Here is a 17,622-nt window from a genome sequence, read left to right as displayed (position 1 = left end):
GTGCCACCCACACCGGTTTAAATGTAACTTAGATATTGTGTTTCACTATGTAAAGCGCTTTGAGTCACTAGAGAAAAAGCGCTATACAAATATAATTCACTTAAGTCGGGGTCCACGTAAATCAATTCATGGTAAATGAATTGACATGCCCGATTTGACGTTGCTAAGGACCTAACAGCCATATACTTAGTTATGAAAATGTGAAATTATTGCATAATATTCAATTGTTGGAATCATCAATCTTAAAAAGGGTCATCTTATTATAAAAGGTAATGATTATACGTCTGGCAACGCCCTGTTGTAGTCTGTGGTTTCATTGGAATTTGATAAAGCGCTTCCTACCGGCCTAAGGTAGAAGTGCAGCCATTTTTTGTTTTTGTATCTTGTAGTTTAGATTTTAGCTACATGGGTGTAAAAGTAGCTAAGCAACAGGAAAAGCTACTCCTTCAAAAAGTAGCTAAGCTACTGGAAAATGTAGTTATGCTACACAGCTTAGCTACATATAGCTTGTTACTGTCAATCACTGCAATTAAATACACAAAAATAGATTTATTCAAAAGTTTTATTCTACAAATACATTTCCACAAAGGCCAGTGAATCATTGAAGTATATTTGCTTGGCAAACATTGTGATGCAAAAATCAGCAAGCATCAGCTGCTTTTGTTTTTCCACTCCAGCCTCCACTCGTCCCAGTCCAGCAGTGTTCTTTTCACCTCCCAGCCGGCAGCTTCCACACCTGCTCATGAGATTTGGCTCAGATTATTCAAGTCTTCCAAAAAAAATAATAACAGTGCGGCTGCTCACCTTGGAGAAATGTGCTGAACACAGTGTCCATCAACTTGTGGCTCTCGCGCACGAGATCTTCAAAGGAAATTGTAGAATACTGTCAAACTTATTCATGAGACTGCATGAAGATAAACACTCACCTTGTTGCTTCTGTGGTTCTGTGCAAGATGTCAACTTGCTGCTAATCCAAATAGCCTGACACATTGCTCGGATTTCATCTTGCACGCATGCATGTGATCCCAAACACACACGAACGCAGCCTGAAAGAAAAATACCATACACTCACCACCAGAGATCGACCAATATGATTTGTTTCCAGGGCTGATACCGATTACTGGTAGGTCAGGGAGGTCGGTAACCGACATTCATTCGCAGTAAAAATTATTTAAACATGAATAGTACGTCAGTAAACAGCTGGACAAGGCTTTAAGTTGTTTTTTGAACATTATTTTTTAGGAAACATGGGACCAGTAGTGACATAATGTTTATTGCAGCACTATTGCACGCCATTAGACTGTACAACTCCTCTCTGGGGGGGAGAGGGATACTAGGATGACAGGGGATGCAAAACAATAACAGTGCAATACTTTTTTATAACATGGTCACTACTGCCTAGTTTCTCTTGTTATATTCTTATTTTACTGTTATATTTTTATTCTCATTGTTGCTTTTTATTTTTATTCTTATTGTAATATTTTTCTATTTTGTTTCCATTTATACCCCCATTATTTACTTTTTTTAAATTCGATCTCAATTCTGTACACTGCTGCTGGAATTAAAATTTTCCTGAGGGAACTCTCCTGAAGGAATCAATAAAGTATTATCTATCTATCTATTGTTATGGTTAATTTAGCAGCGAAAACATCAAACACCTTTAATACGCGTGCCTGAGAGGAGTATCAACATTTGCATTTCAAAATATGGCAAATCTCATAGGAAAATTGGTAAAAATATGGGATTTTTCTACATCACAATAACTCGCCATCTACTCTATTTTATAGCAGTTAATGGATTTAATACATTGTAAGGTTTCCTTGTTATGAACCCTGAAGTATTGCCAACATTTAAATAAAAAACAATTCTGGGCTCCTTCACTGAGACATTTTTCAAGCTGGCTGACATAATTTCTTCCTGGATGTTACAGAAAGTATGAGAATGTTTTGAGCTGATGCCTGCTCTTCTTTACTTGTATAATAAACTCCTATTTGTCAAGATATTTACACAAAGTTGTGATTTTTTTCGCAGAGATATATTTTTCTGTCGTGTTTATGTCCATTGATTGATTGATTGATTGAGACTTTTATTAGTAGATTGCACAGCACAGTACATATTCTGTACAATTGACCACTAAATGGTAACACCCGAATAAGTTTTTCAACTTGTTTAAGTCGGGGTCCACGTTAATCAATTCACGGTAAATCCATCCGTTGTTATTTGATTGAATCACAGAACATGAAACTCGCCTCCCTCCGAGTGTTGCGGACAGAAGCTTGTCGAGCGACTACAGCAGCAAAAACCAACAAAACGGAACCGGGAAGAACAAAAACCAGCAAAAACCAATCAAACGGAACGGAGAAGGACAAAAACTGGATTTCCCTGGAAAAAATGGATGTTTCAATAGGTAAGAAGAAGAGATGTACTGTAAGTGACTAGCACTGCAAGAAGGGGATTATTGGGAGCTGGGGTGTGTGGCTGCCGCAGTGAAAGTAGACCCCAGAAGAATTCTCACAAGAACTCAGTTATCAAAACATATTTGGGGAGAATTAGTGACAATAAAAGTATTTTTTTTCTTCAATGAATTGAACAAAATAATTGGGCTCCAGCAAAAAGAGAACTTTTCTCCTGCAAGGCAAACAGGCCGATACCGTTATACACTAAAATGCCAAATATCAGCGCTGATAATCTGTGATCTCTAACTCATGCATTCCAAACGTTTTAAAGTGTTTTAGTACCGCTTGTGACGCCCAAAATGAAGGGCTTGTTGTTTTTCTTCAAAGCCAAACGGAGCTCCTCTGGGCTACAAAAAGCACAAATAAAACGATATCAAATAAGTGTCAACGTCAAGCAGAATTGTATAACATGAGCGATGTTACCTCTGGATGACTTCCGTAAGCCTTACACCAAGTTTGATCGGCACACTTGTCCTAAAGTCTGGATATATATAATACTTGCAAAGTTTGTCACAATTAACAATCGCACAAATATTTATAATATTACCCAGGAAAACGGGTTCTTTCCTATTAGCCTCCGTTGGACTCGCGATGCGTCCATCTCGGAGGAATTGCTGCAGCACAATGGCGAGCCGCGCCTCATTGAGCGTTTCCATGACAACGGAGCGGACGGCCTTGTAGTTGGCAAAGAGGTGCAGGGCCGTGAAGGCGAAGAAGAAGCCGAGGGTCAGTCTGGCGGGCGGGGAGAAAAGTCTTAGTAGCAGCCCGTCACAATTATATTGGACGCAACCTTTCTCATAAACACATTATAATGGGACTGAATGCAGCTCGTCGTCGCCATAAATTGCACGGCAACTCTGCTTCTTAACACATCTCATATGCTACTAGTCTGCCAGAGAACAAGAAGACGCAGCATCAGGGATGAGTGTGGCTAACTTTGCGAGTGTATCGCTAAATCTAGAAAGTATTCAACCCCCTCGAGAAACTCTTTTCCAAAAGGTACTAGCGGCATTTTCTGGTATTGTTAGACACTTTTGGAAACTCTGAAATAGGGATGGGTACCGTTCACATTTACACCGATAAAATGTATTGTTTATATTGTGTTTTGTGGGGCCCTACAAAGTGTTAATACTGCAAGTATTTAACTCATTACACACCAGCTGTTTGATTGTAACGTGCATCTTAGTTGTAGTTAAGTCATTAACACATTGGGAGGGGTTGAAATCGCCATTTAAACTCACTAATGCTAATCAGTAGCATGTCAATAGGAAAGCCAATGTATATTAGCATCAAGCTAACACATTTTTACAACTTCATCACTATCTTTAGCAAGTATTCAAACCCCTCTAGATACTCTTTTCCAAAGGTACTAGCTGCATTTTCTGATATTATTATTATTAAAAACACTTCTGGAAGAAAAAAAAAAAAAAAAAGTTAAAATAAAAATAGACACTTTGACATGAACGCACGTTTGTGACGTTTGTGACACAAAAACACAATTGATATCACCAATATCTGCACAAATTATGCAAACTAGACATCTCGCCCCCCGCATGTCAACACCAGAGATAGATTGCAGTCCAGTGGGAGAGACGTTTGTCTCATTTCAACACAGAGTACCTGAGTGACGACTGCGTGACGACTGCGTGACGTAACACTTACTTACACGGGATTATCCGTGACGAGCGGGATGAGGATCAAACTGAACAGAAGTCCTGCCAGATTCACTAAAGTCTCCTGTGACAAAAAACACCAGAATGGAATTTTGCTAACCTTCACATTCCAATGGAGATGTTTGAAACAAGCGAAATGTCAAAGGCTACCTGACTGCCGTCCTTGGCAGAGATGTCGGCCATGTTGTCCCGGCGAGCCTGGTGAACCGTCAAGGAGGCTCTGGTGGCTCCGCCCGCTACGCCAACCACAGACTGCTCCGATAAAAAGAGCAGGAATCTTATAACTAATATCACATTTTTCAAATTGTACTGCAGAGCAGCCTTAGCTGTTTTATGGACTACAGGGGTTGCTACATACGAGTTGCGTTCCTATGACGACGATTTAAGTTGAGTAGCTACAGTCGTACCTCGGGATACGGCTTTAATTGGAGCTCCTACCTTGAAAAACCTGTATTGTGAAACAGCGTCTCCTATTGAAATGAATTAAAATTAATCGGTGCTATGCCTCCAAAACACTATTTTAAAATGTAACATGCCTTTGAAAAAGGAAAACAACCTTTTTGATAAGAAATATTGTACAAGAACAATACAATAACATGTACTAGAAGCAACTACAGTAGTTTTGTGAAGTAATGTGATGATATGTACCATACCATACCATACCAACTTTATTTATAAAGCCCTTTAAAAACAACCACAGTTGAAAAACAAAGGGCTGTACACCACAAAGAAATAAAGGCAAAGGACAGACTAAAAAATAAAATTTAAAACTGAAGTAAAATACACATTAAAAAACCAAATACAAAATTACCCTAAGAACAATTTTGTTAGATAAAAAGCAGTTAAAAAGTTAAAAACAGTTTAAAGTCTCATGCTGGGTTAAAGCCAGTGAGTTGGTGGGTTTTAAGAAGGGTCTTAAAAATAGCCAAAGAAGGGGCCTGTCTCACATGGAGTGGAAGATCATTCCAGAGTTTGGGGCCCGCAACAGAGAAGGCTCTGTCCCCCCTGAGCTTACGCTTGGATTTGGGTACCTCCAGGATCAGCTGATCAGCTGACCTGAGGGACCGGGTGGGGGCATAGAGGTGGAGCAGCTCAGAGAGGTAAGGTGGGGCAAGACCATGTAAGAATTTAAAAACAAGTAAGATAATTTTAAAATGTACAATATTTACCTTGAATATTTCCTACCAGCTGCTTCTTCGTCAAATACAGCATCAACAGCCACCTTATATATATATATATATATATATATATATATATATATATATATATATATATATATATATATATATATATATATATATATATATATATATATATATATATATATATATATATATATATATATATATATATATATATATATATACACACACACATATATATATATATATATACACATATATTTACATATATATACACTACCGTTCAAAAGTTTGGGGTCACATTAAAATGTCCTTATTTTTCAATGAAGATAACTTTAAACTAGTCTTAACTTTAAAGACATACACTCTATACATTGCTAATGTGGTAAATGACTATTCTAGCTGCAAATGTCTGGTTTTTGGTGCAATATCTACATAGGTGTATAGAGGCCCATTTCCAGCAACTATCACTCTAGTGTTCTAATGGTACAATGTGTTTGCTCATTGGCTCATTGATGATTAGAAACCCCTTGTGCAATCATGTTCACACATCTGAAAACAGTTTAGCTCGTTACAGAAGCTACAAAACTGACCTTCCTTTGAGCAGATTGAGTTTCTGGAGCATCACATTTGTGGGGTCAATTAAACGCTCAAAATGGCCAGAAAAAGAGAACTTTCATCTGAAACGCGACAGTCTATTCTTGTTCTTAGAAATGAAGGATATTCCACAAAATTGTTTGGGTGACCCCAAACTTTTGAACGGTAGTGTATATATACACACATATATATACATACATACATACATATATATATACATACATACATATATACATATACTGTATATATATATAAATATAAAGCCTATACATATTAGTATTATAATAATGTAATGAATATATAATAAATCATTATAATTGGCTATTAAGAGTAAGCGAAAGTTCAACTCCTACCTTTTTTTTTTACTTCCATGACAACCTCCTTAAGGTTTTTTAATCAATCATAAATATCAAGCAGCTAAAATGCACCAAACATGGATAAGTGTGGAGAGTGTTTTGTATTTTTCCCATCATGCCTTGTAATATGTATATATTTTTATGTTGATTGGACGTTTTTTTTTATAATATCTACAAAGTTCAATGAGCCGGTTGTGTTATGTGTGACCATGTGTGTGTTGACTTTTTGGGTTGGTTGAATTTGTTTTGCACCATGACTAGGGAAGCCTGTTTGGACTGGGTCATATAAGTAAATGCTGTGATGTGATTCCTCACATGTGCAAAACATTTTAATTTCCCCTTGGGGATTAATAAAGTATTTCTGATTCTGATTAATGGTTGAGTTACTTCCGTTGGCCACCAGATGGCGAAAAAATGGCAGCCAACAGACCGCTGACTTTTTGTATTTAATATGAATACATCACTCCCGGCCATATTGCTTATTGAACTTGTGCCATCTCGCAGGCGGGCCGCAGTTTAGACACCCTTGGTTTGGATATTATTCTGGCTGGTGTTATCGACTCATTCTCGTGATGTGTTCATGTATGCTTATTGTTGCTCGAGGTTATTTTCCTGGTCTCAAACTGAGGCACGCTTTGTCATGTTTTTGATAATTTCTTACTTTAATTCAATAAATATCGCCCACTTCTTAGCACGGTCCTTCACACTCACTTTCCTCCTTCCCATGCTTGGAAAAACAAAAAGTTATGACGATTTCTAGCCACAAGCTAATGCTAGCGAGTAAGACCGGATGTTTAGGTCGAATCTTACGGGGTTCCCTGTGACATTTGCCAGCGAAAGTTCAACTCGTACCTTCGCAGGCTCATAAACTAAGTTTTATCTTGCAGTCTAATAAAGCATAAGAATTATCCTGAAAAACTGGTAAGCTGAGGTACAACTGTATTTGTAATTATTTTCCTACAGTAATAATAAACCACGGAAGAGTGTCATAACCGTGAAACTACGTAAAACAAGTACCTCCTGTTAGGGCTGGGCGATATGGCTGAAAACTGTATCACGATATATGTTTTTTACATTGATCGATAACAATAATGATTAATATTTTTAATGACTTATTTAAGCCTGCCAATAAATACAGTAATACAATTTCCAACTTACCAAGGGTGCTATTTATCAGTGGAGAAGGAGTCTGGTAGCCAGGTGGTAAAATACTTGCAGTCAATTTATAGGTACTTCCAGTTTAAAGACACTAGATGGCAGTAGAGTATAAGTTGTTGAACACTACACAGTGTAGTTGGGGAAGCTGCTCATTAAAACGGACACACTGGAAGTGTCAGCATGTTGCCGCACCGTCCGCATTAAAACCAACAAAACTAAAAGGCAAGTTTCTGTTATTGAGTGGATATACAGAGAATCCACAGCGAGACAGAAAGACGGCGCAACTGGAAGTTGATACTGTTATCTGATCGGCTGTTAGCGTGTCACTCCCATTGCTCAGTGACACTTCCTGTCTGCTGGGTTCCCAGAGCACAAGTGACCTCATGCAACAAATCTTGCTTCATAATTTCTTGTTTATTCCGAATGAAAATATAAATATGTATCGAACGTAGGGCTGGGCGATATATCGATATATCGCGGGTTTTTCTCTGTGCGATATAGAAAATGCCTATATCGTGATATTCCAGTATACGTTCTCACGCAGTTACTTTTAGCTGCGGGCATTACACTACAGGCTCTTCTCACTCTTTGTTGTCGCTACTTCTCACAGAGACAAAAAACAAGCGCACCTTCTTACATTCGTCACATGCGTATACGCCCTCGCGGAGCAGAGAGGTAGCGGCATGGGTAAAGTTAGCTGTGATGCTAACGGTTCGGTGCGAGTGGTAATACGAGAGAAAGAAGGTGCGAATCTGGTAACAAATGAAGGAAGAATTAATTCCCAAGAAAAACAGCAGGGGGTCCATCGTCTGGCGGTGGTTTGGCTTCAAGTGGGAAGATGTCGAACAGACAACCGTAATTTGTCAAGTGTGGGGCAAAAGCGTTGCTACAGAAAGTAGCACTACTGCTAATATGTAGCATCATTTGAAAAGTCACTTGCTAGAGAATGAAGAGTGCTTACTCCGCATGTCAACATCTCCGTTCGGTGCCACACCAACAAAATGCAGAGGCAACCATTTCCACATCAACACCGTATTCAAAAAATATTCAACAACAGAAGGAGATAACGTCCGCCGGAACCTACCACATAGCGAAGGACATACACAATTTGATTTCCTATTATGCAGCTCATTTTTATTTGATAGTTATTTAAATATCTTGTGCGACATCATGCACAAAAGTGCACTTTATTTGTTTTAAACTATTGCAGTGGCGTTCTGTACAAAAAGTGCACTTTAATTTAGTGTTGTTTTGATATGTCATCTTAGTGACATCACGCACAAAAGTGCACTCAAAGCTTGTTTTAAAATGTCTCTGACAATCTTGCACTTTCTGTTTTGAAATGACATGAATGCTTGTGTCACTGCTTAATAACTGTTTAATAAATACAGTTTTGGTAAATTTACTTAGTTGTGATTTCCCTCTCTGCATGAGAGTTTAAAATGAGCATATATTAATGCAGTATGAACAAGAATGTTGTAATGTAGACACATAGAATCATCATACTGCTGTGATTATATGCATCAAGTGTTCATTCAAGGCTAAGGCAAAATATTGAGTGTATCGTGACATGGCCTAAAAATATTGAGATATTAAAAAAAGGCCATATCGCCCAGCCTTAATCGAACGTTTTATATTGGTATCAATTATGTGTCGACCTCCATACATATTGATATCGTTTTATTGGCCCAGCCCTACCTCCAGGAGTTATGTTGTGTTTACCTTGAATATGCCTGATGTGCACACTATCAAGATGAACCAAGCCGGGAAATACGGTGCCAGTATTTCCATGAACATGGCGATATCGTTGAGAACGTCTGCAAAAAGCCTTGACAAACATCGGGATTATTCAGAGAAATAAACAAAATGTCCACATTTCACTTACCTCCATTTCTTTGCGTCAGAGTCCAACTTGTTCCTGGGATGAAGACACAAAATAACAGTGGCAGAAGATAAACATTTGGCTTTTTAGACCTAACACTTTTCATTATTGGCAGAGTTTACCCTTTCAGCCAGGCGAAGAGGATCCTTCCCAGCATGCTGGTTCCATCTTAAGAAGAAACACGTTAGAAACACCGGCTGTCAACATATAAACTAATGCATCCAGGCGTCACCTCTTAACAACCAGGTGACGGTGGCTGCAGCCACTGTTGCTTCCTGGTTTCCAACCCCGACGCCTTTAAGCGACGCCTGAGTGGCCAGAGTCCCCGTTAGAGAGCTGGAGAAGGCCTGGGGATTTTCAAAGATGTTGATGCTTTGGTTATGTCCTCTTAATACCGTGGTACAAAATATAGGGAAAAAACATGCACTCTCCAAAAAAACGTAATAAAACAAAAATAAAGAGGTGCATGGCAAAATGTGTACTTAAAGCAGGCGCTACAAAACACAGAACGGTTTTGACTAGAGATGTCCGATAATGGCTTTTTTGCCAATATCCGATATTCCGATATTGTCCAACTCTTAATTACCGATTCCGATATCAACCGATATCGATACATACAGTCATGGAATTAACACATTTTTATGCCTAATTTTGTTGTGATGCCCCGCTGGATGCATTAAACAATGTAACAAGGTTTTCCAAAATAAATCAACTCAAGTTATGGAAAAAAATGCCAACATGGCACTGCCATATTTATTATTGAAGTCACTAAGTGCATTATTTTTTTAACATGCCTCAAAACATCAGCTTGGAATTTGGGACATGCTCTCCCTGAGAGAGCATGAGGAGGTTCAGGTGGGCGGGGTTGGGGGGGGGGGGGGTGTATATAGTAGCGTCCAGGAAGAGTTAGTGCTGCAAGGGGTTCTGGGTATTTGTTCTGTTGTGTTTATGTTGTGTTACGGTGCGGATGTTCTCCCGAAATGTTTTTGTCATTCTTGTTTGGTGTGGGTTCACAGTGCGGCACATATTTTTAACAGCGTTAAAGTTGTTTATACGGGCACCCTCAGTGTGACCTGTATGGCTGTTGACCAAGTATGAATTGCATTCACTTGTATATACGGCCCAATCACATAATACCTACGGTATTATGTGATTGGGCCGTATGGAACCACGCAAAGGCAGTGCCTTTAAGGTTTATTGGTGCTCTGTACTTCTCCCTACGTCCGTGTACCACTCCGTACAGCGGTGTTTTAAAAAGTCATAAGTTTTACTTTTTGAAACAGATACCGATAATTTCCGATATTACATTTTAAAGCATTTATCGTCCGATAATATCGGCAGCCCGAAATTATCGGACATCTCCAGTTTCGACAATGTGTGCAATTTCCAACAGGAAGTGATGCACTTAAATAGTCACATATGTGGTCAATCAAGTGATATAATACATCAAGAACAACTTCAAAAATGAAAGTGCACAAATAGACAAAATGGATAATTGTACAAAATAAATCAAAGACTCAGTACAGTATCACAGGAAAATAAATAAATAATATAATAAATAAAATGTGTGGACAACCATTATAATAAAAAGGAGACATAGCTCTTCAGCACAGTGAGAAAAAAAATTAAGCGCGAGAATAACTATAGCTCCCTATATATATATATATATATATATATATATATATATATATATATATATATATATATATATATATATATATATATATATATATATATATATATATATATATATATATATAAAATACTTATAAAGTACCAAAATGAAACACCAACCTGAATCCCTACATCAAGCCACAAAAAATCTATATGAAGTACATGATATGCATATAGACAACTTCATGGAAAACCATTATAGAATTTTTTAATTTTTTTTTTACAGTGCTGATGAGCTATGTCTCCTTTTATTACTCTTAATACCGTACCTGCACTGTATCCCAAAACTGGTACTGCAGGTAGTCGCCGCTCACGCTCTCTGGGTAGCCTTGAGGCAGAAAGATGCTCTGGATGTAATTTAAAATGACATATTAATCATTCTCAATAAACAACATGCCAGGGCCGACCGGTGGCATAAAAAACTTAATGGTGTTGTTCAGGGCCACAACCACTGGGGGAAGCCACACGATCATGGCCTGGGTTTTTTTTGGGCCCCGTTTACACTGCAAACCAAATCTGATTTTTTTTTGCCCTCAAATGACACAGATCAGGGGCCGTACTTATCAAGCTTCTTAGAATTACTCCTAAGAAGTCTGCTAAGAGTTGACTTAAGAGTAAATAAATTCTTCGCTGAAAGCTGCACTTAAAAGTTAGTTATCAAGCGTCTTACTCACACTTTCAGCGAAGTGTAGGACTGAATCTTAAGTGTCACACTCAGAGCTGAATTACGACATTACTATGTGCCGTAAACGGAATTTTAGGTGACGTCATTTCTGTGTCCATAGAAATGACCAATCACGGAAGGGAATCCGTTGTCTAAGAATAAAGAAATATCTTGGAAATATTTAAGTGGACAATGGGAGTGTATATTGTGACAATAAACTACAAAATAATACAAAACAAACTAGTCCCCGCCGGCACTCACGCTACCGCTCCCTCTCTTCTATCGCCCACACACTCACTGACGTCACTCACCTCACGGCCACACACATACGCTACTGTCATAACATTTTCTTTCCAATTCATTAATTAGGCAACTAATTTGAAACTAGTGTGGGTGGCTCTATATATACTAGCCCACTGCAGACACATGCAGAAATCAACAAGGAATCGAAAAGTATTAAATCTGTGACAAAAATAATATCCGCTCTGTCTAAACGATACCGTTTGATCAGCTGCTCGTCATCAAAAAAAAAAAAACATTGTTCCGTTCCTTGAACGTTCGCGCACGTCTCTCTCGCCTCAGTGCCATCCCCTGCTGGCAACTCCTAACCACTTAAGACACCTCTGAAGGTCTCTTAAATATCCTGGAGAGTAGGAGTGATTCTTAGACTTAAGAACGTTGATAAAAAGCTTTTATTCTTAAGTTTGAGAGTACGACTAAATTTCGCAAATTCTCAGGACTTAAGTGTAAAATGGCACTCTAAGAAGCTTGATAAGTACGGCCCCAGATTTTTTTGCCAGTCTTAACTTAACGCTCCAAAGTGTTTGAAATCTGATCTTTTCGCATCAGATTCCAGCCACGTGTACATCAGAAGGTAATCCTGAATCAGGTTGGAATCGGATCTTTTTAAATGAGACTTCAGTCCAAATGTGACTTTTTCGTCAGCTTTGGCCGAGCTACGTCATTCGTGTGCGCGGGGATAGACGCAGCCTGCCGTTTCCTTTAACTTGGACACACACATCGCCATTAAAAGCAAGTCATTTCCAGGAGTTCTCTCACTTTCTGAGTAGCCTCTGATTTACTGATGGTTTCTAATGTAGTAAAAATGTGTAGAATAAATATTACATTTCAACATTTCTGTCAATGAAGATTTGCTTCAGCCTGCGACACAATGTCATTTTGATAGTAGGCTATTATAGCTAATATAGACACATCATGTGTTGCCTTCATTATAAGACTTATATACGGCTTTTATACGACTCTCACTATTATGTTAGATCCACTATGGACTGGACTTTCACAATATTATGCTAGACCCACTCGACGTCCTTTGCATCCGGTCTCCCCTAGAGGGGGGGGGGGGGGGGGGTCATACAGAGTGTTTGACTGTGGGGAAGTGACGTTAGATTTAGTGTAAAGGGCCCCTTTATGAAATTGTAATAGTTGTTTAAACGGTGATGACAACGAAAATGTAGGCTACCATTATTAGCGCTGTGATTGTCTCCATGCTTACTGGTCAGAAGACACTATAACAGACATATACTTCAAAATAATGATTTACTCGTAGCGCCAGTGACAAAGGTAACTCGTTATCGACCCGAGGTAGCTCATTTCGATTAGTATTTAACTCAGTTGAAAAAACGTTTAGCGCTAATGCGCATGTGTGCGCATGCTCAGTAGCGTTAGGTAAATAATTGCGACAGAACACTATCATGCTGTAGAGATGAATATTTAATAAGTATTTCCGCTGGCTTTACACTCGCCAACAATGGATTAAATTAAAAATAACATTAATAAACATCATGCTGAAGACACATTTTATGAATTATTTTTGACTTACTTTAAAAACGCCAACAATGGAGTTTCCTCTTGATTTAGCGTCACTGTCATCTCTCCTCCTCTCCATCACTCCACCTTTTGCTAAATACTTCCAGGATTCATCAATTCCATATCTCTCCGTGGCCAAAACCTCCTCCTCCATTTTCTGCAGTGATGAGTGCAAACAACACTTCAGTATCATTCATTGTTCCTCTTCCAGTGTGGCACAACTTGGTCATTAGCAGCCATTCACGGACACAAATCACGTGGATTTAATTCGCTAAACAAATGTATTCAGTGGAGCAGACAAGAAATAACGTAGTACATATTCAAACGTGTTTAGTACCTTAAAGAGCACCGCCGACGTGTCAAACTGTCCTCCAGCCTTTTTCCTTCCCACCACTTCCGTGTTATTCCGCCGTTTTTGCTTCAAAGCTTCCTGATTGGGGCATTGGTGTATTAGGGCGGGACTACGATGACGGTACAAACCAGGTGCAGTTTTGCTTGTTCAAAGTACTTCAATAACGCTGCTGTAAAGGTTAAAATGTTTAAAGTATTATAAAGTATAAAGTACTATGAAGTATAATAATTATAGTCACTTCCATGTTTACTTCGCTTTTTTGCCTCAAAGCGTCCTGATTGGTGCATTTGGGGGATTAGGGCGGAAATACGATGACGTAGTGTCATCCATGTGTTGTTTGAGCATGTTCTAAATCAGGGGTGTCAAACTCAAATACAGAGTGGGCCAAAATTTAAAACTGAACAAAGCCGCGGGCCAAGGTTGCACAAATTAACCTTTTAATAGGGACCCAAACAAGTTTTGCATTGAATATTGAACAAGCAAGGCTTATATAACTTTATAGTGACATGCAAAATCGAGTTTCAAATAATAATAATAATAATAAAAAAATATCAATGCCAAATTTCTCCACACCTAGTGTGTGTGTGTGACAATCATTGGTACTTTAAATAAAAATCGAATGCTTCTTTTCTATTTGCAGCCTTCTGAGGTAAATATCAACATTAACTTTTTCCACAGGCTAATAAATTTGAAAATAAAATAACAATGAATAAACCAACCATTCAGGACTTTAAACTGCTCAGTTTGCAACACACTGATCTAATCTGATATGCCCAAGCCAGATACCTGCCATCTTTTCTTGGATGCTAGTTCATTAATGTCGGGGCTCAGGCTTTGAGCTGAGGCAACCTTCATTATCGAACGAAGGTGTTCATCAGTCATTATACCTCGTAGCTCCCGGACCACAGTCTTGGGGGCGTGCCTTAAAGGCACTGCCTTTAACGCCCTCTACGAGCTGTCGTCACGTCCGCTTTTCATCCATTCTAACAACGTGCCGGCCCAGTCACAAGATATGTGCAGGTTCTGTATGCACACACACGTGAATGCAACGCATACTTGATCAACAGCGATACAGGTTACACTGAGGGTGACCGTATAAACAACTTTAACACTGTTAGAAATATATGCCACACTGTGAATCCATACCAAACAAGAATGACAAACACATTTCGGGAAAACATCCGCACCGTAACACAACATAAAAAATACCCAGAACCCTTTGCAGCACTAACTCTTCCGGGACGCTACAAAATACACCCCCCCCTCCCACACACACACCTTGTAGCGTCCCGGAAGAGTTTGTGTGACGATTTTCGGGAGGGGCACTGAAATTTGGGAGTTTCCCGGGAGGGTTCGCAAGTATGAGAATTAGCGATGAATGCGGTGTTACCGCGGCACCGCCGCTGTATATAATCGGCGGGCCAGCACTAGTATTAATTTGATATCGCCTCAAGGGCCAAGTGAAATTTTGGCCCGCGGGCCAGAGTTTGACACCCATGTTCTAAATCAACACTTTAATATTTCAACATGATACTCATCAGTACGTAATACGACATTGAAATATTACTCCAGTAAAGATGTCAATTGTTTTTTTTGTAAAAATTTTTGAAACATTTTCACAATAGTACGACACAAAATGGCAACTTTTCCATCGTAAAATTCCGATTATTTCGCCATAGTTCAACTTGAATCCCGTGAAACGGATACTTTTCTCCTTGCGATATAAGCATCATATTCTCATTTTTGCTTTATCGTCGTTAAATTACAAATTTTTCCTCGTGAAGTTACAACTTTTTTTAATTAAAAAAACCCCCAAAAAACCCAAACAAATGTTCTAAATCAACAACGCTGCTGAAAAAGGTAGGTTTTGTTTTAAGTATATTCGGCTCCAGCACCCCCCCGTGACCCCGAAAGGGACAAGCGGTAGAAAATGGATGGACGGAAGTATATTCATTATTGAGTCACTTCCGTGTTTATTTTGCCTCAAAGCGTCCTGATTGGTGCAATGGGGCATTAAGGCGGGACTACGATGACGTAAACACATCCATGTTAAGTTAAGTTAAAGTACCAATGATTGTCACACACACACTAGGTGTGGTGAAATTTGTCTTCTGCATTTGACCCATCCTCTCGTTCACCCCCTGGGAGGTGAGGGGAGCAGTGGGCAGCAGCGGTGGCCACGCCCGGGAATCATTTTTGGTGATTTAACCCCCAATTCCAACTCTTGATGCTGAGTGCCAAGCAGGGAGGTAATGGGTCCCATTTTTATAGTCTTTGGTATGACTCGGCCGGGGTTTGAACTCACAACCTACCCATCTCAGGGCGGACACTCTAATGTTCAACATGTTCCAAATAAGTCAACGCTGCTGCAAGGGCAAAACATTTTTTTTTAAGTGTTTGAAGTATATTTTTATTATAAAGAATATAAATTATTGAGTTACTTCCGTGTATATTCTGCCTATTTTGCCTCAAAGCGTCCTGATTGGTGCAATGGGGATTAGGGCGGGACAACGATGACGTAGAGAGTTCAGGCTCAGCATGTCTAAGTAAGTCAACAACACTGATGCAAAGGTAAATGTTTTTTTAAGTATTTGAAGTATATTATGTTTAGTATATTAATTATTGAGTTACTTCCGTGTTCATCCTGCCTTTTTTGTAAAATTAAAGTGACCTGATTAGTGCAATAGGGATTAGGGCGGGACTACGATGACGTAGAAGCAGCATGTATTGTTTTTGCGGTTGCTGCAAAGGTTGAAACTTTTTTTTGTTTTAAATATTGAAAATAAAATATTGAATAACAATGAAACACATTTGTATTTGAGGTTAGTTTGTTCCACTTTACATACTTGGATTTTATTCACTCCAAATTCACGTGTGGCATGATAAAATCTACATATAAACATTATACTTTTTGTATATAGATAAATGTGCTGTTTTGGACTGCAATGTTGTTCAATTAAGGACACTCATTCATACTGATTTCCCGGAACCCTACAAAGTAAAACAGGATACAGAATAGACCGGACAAAAGTAAGTCAAAATGGACTGAAAGAGTAAAAAACAAAAAAAACAAAAAGATGAGACAATAAAAGTAAAAAGGCAAATAATACATTTAAGAAAATAAATACTAATGAATAAAACAGGTTATATAATGAAAGTAATAAGATGATACTATATACAGAGTATTACCCAATTTCCCTACAAAGTAAAACAGGATACAGAATAGACCGGACAAAAGTAAGTCAAAATGGACTGAAAGAGTAAAAAACAAAAAAAACAAAAAGATGAGACAATAAAAGTAAAAAGGCAAATAATAAATACATTTAAGAAAATAAATACTAATGAATAAAACAGGTTATATAATGAAAGTAATAAGATGATACTATATACAGAGTATTACCCAATTTGTGTACAAAATATTGTCAATGAGTAAATGACAGGAGACTTCATAAGAAATTGTACGCATACTTATGCCTAGCACCTTCCTGCTCCATCACCGGCCATAATATAATCCCAAATTTCCCTTCCGTTATCCAAATAAAATTGAGCTCGGGGCCCCAAATTAACCAAGGCCTGTGACACAAACAAACAACGGCGGCGACGGAAGGGGAACGTCGACGTTTAAATAAAACAAATTGCTCAATTCAAGACGAGGACGTGTGTTTACAATTCCTGCGTGGAAACGAGGCAGACCGGAATGTGCTTCACCCTGGGGCGGGACGAGTCATGTGACACACCTATGGAATGTGTAAGGGGGTGTGGAAGGCCGCAGTCCCGTGTGACCTGCGGGACGGAGAGGAAGTCCCCAGTCAAGTGTGACGAGTGTGAGGGAGCGCGACCA

At 38.8% G+C, this 17,622-nt stretch overlaps 2 protein-coding genes across 2 annotated transcripts in view; one reads left to right on the top strand and one right to left on the bottom strand.

Moving 5' to 3' along the window:
• Positions 1 to 561: 561 nt before the first annotated feature.
• On the bottom strand, positions 562 to 13,859 carry rusf1 (RUS family member 1). The gene is made up of 15 exons (XM_062050223.1): positions 13,767 to 13,859; positions 13,443 to 13,586; positions 11,208 to 11,285; positions 9,497 to 9,611; positions 9,387 to 9,432; positions 9,268 to 9,300; positions 9,105 to 9,210; positions 4,280 to 4,381; positions 4,123 to 4,193; positions 3,004 to 3,188; positions 2,880 to 2,937; positions 2,739 to 2,803; positions 927 to 1,046; positions 805 to 861; positions 562 to 736 (listed from the first exon to the last, which is right to left on the bottom strand). The coding sequence occupies exons 2-15, from the start codon at positions 13,581 to 13,583 to the stop codon at positions 651 to 653; spliced, it is 1,263 nt and encodes a 420-aa protein (XP_061906207.1). The 5' UTR covers positions 13,584 to 13,586; positions 13,767 to 13,859; the 3' UTR covers positions 562 to 650.
• A 3,694-nt stretch (positions 13,860 to 17,553) lies between these two features.
• LOC133651952 (transmembrane protein 265-like) overlaps positions 17,554 to 17,622 on the top strand; it is a 9,038-nt gene continuing 8,969 nt past the window's right edge. The window contains exon 1 of the mRNA XM_062050229.1: positions 17,554 to 17,622. This exon is cut by the window's right edge and continues 232 nt beyond it. The gene's annotated coding sequence lies outside the window, so the exon portion shown is untranslated.

The sequence above is a fragment of the Entelurus aequoreus genome, linkage group LG06, assembly GCF_033978785.1.
Source record: "Entelurus aequoreus isolate RoL-2023_Sb linkage group LG06, RoL_Eaeq_v1.1, whole genome shotgun sequence".
Taxonomy (NCBI): domain Eukaryota; kingdom Metazoa; phylum Chordata; class Actinopteri; order Syngnathiformes; family Syngnathidae; genus Entelurus; species Entelurus aequoreus.
This window is presented reverse-complemented; position numbering and strand designations above follow the sequence as displayed.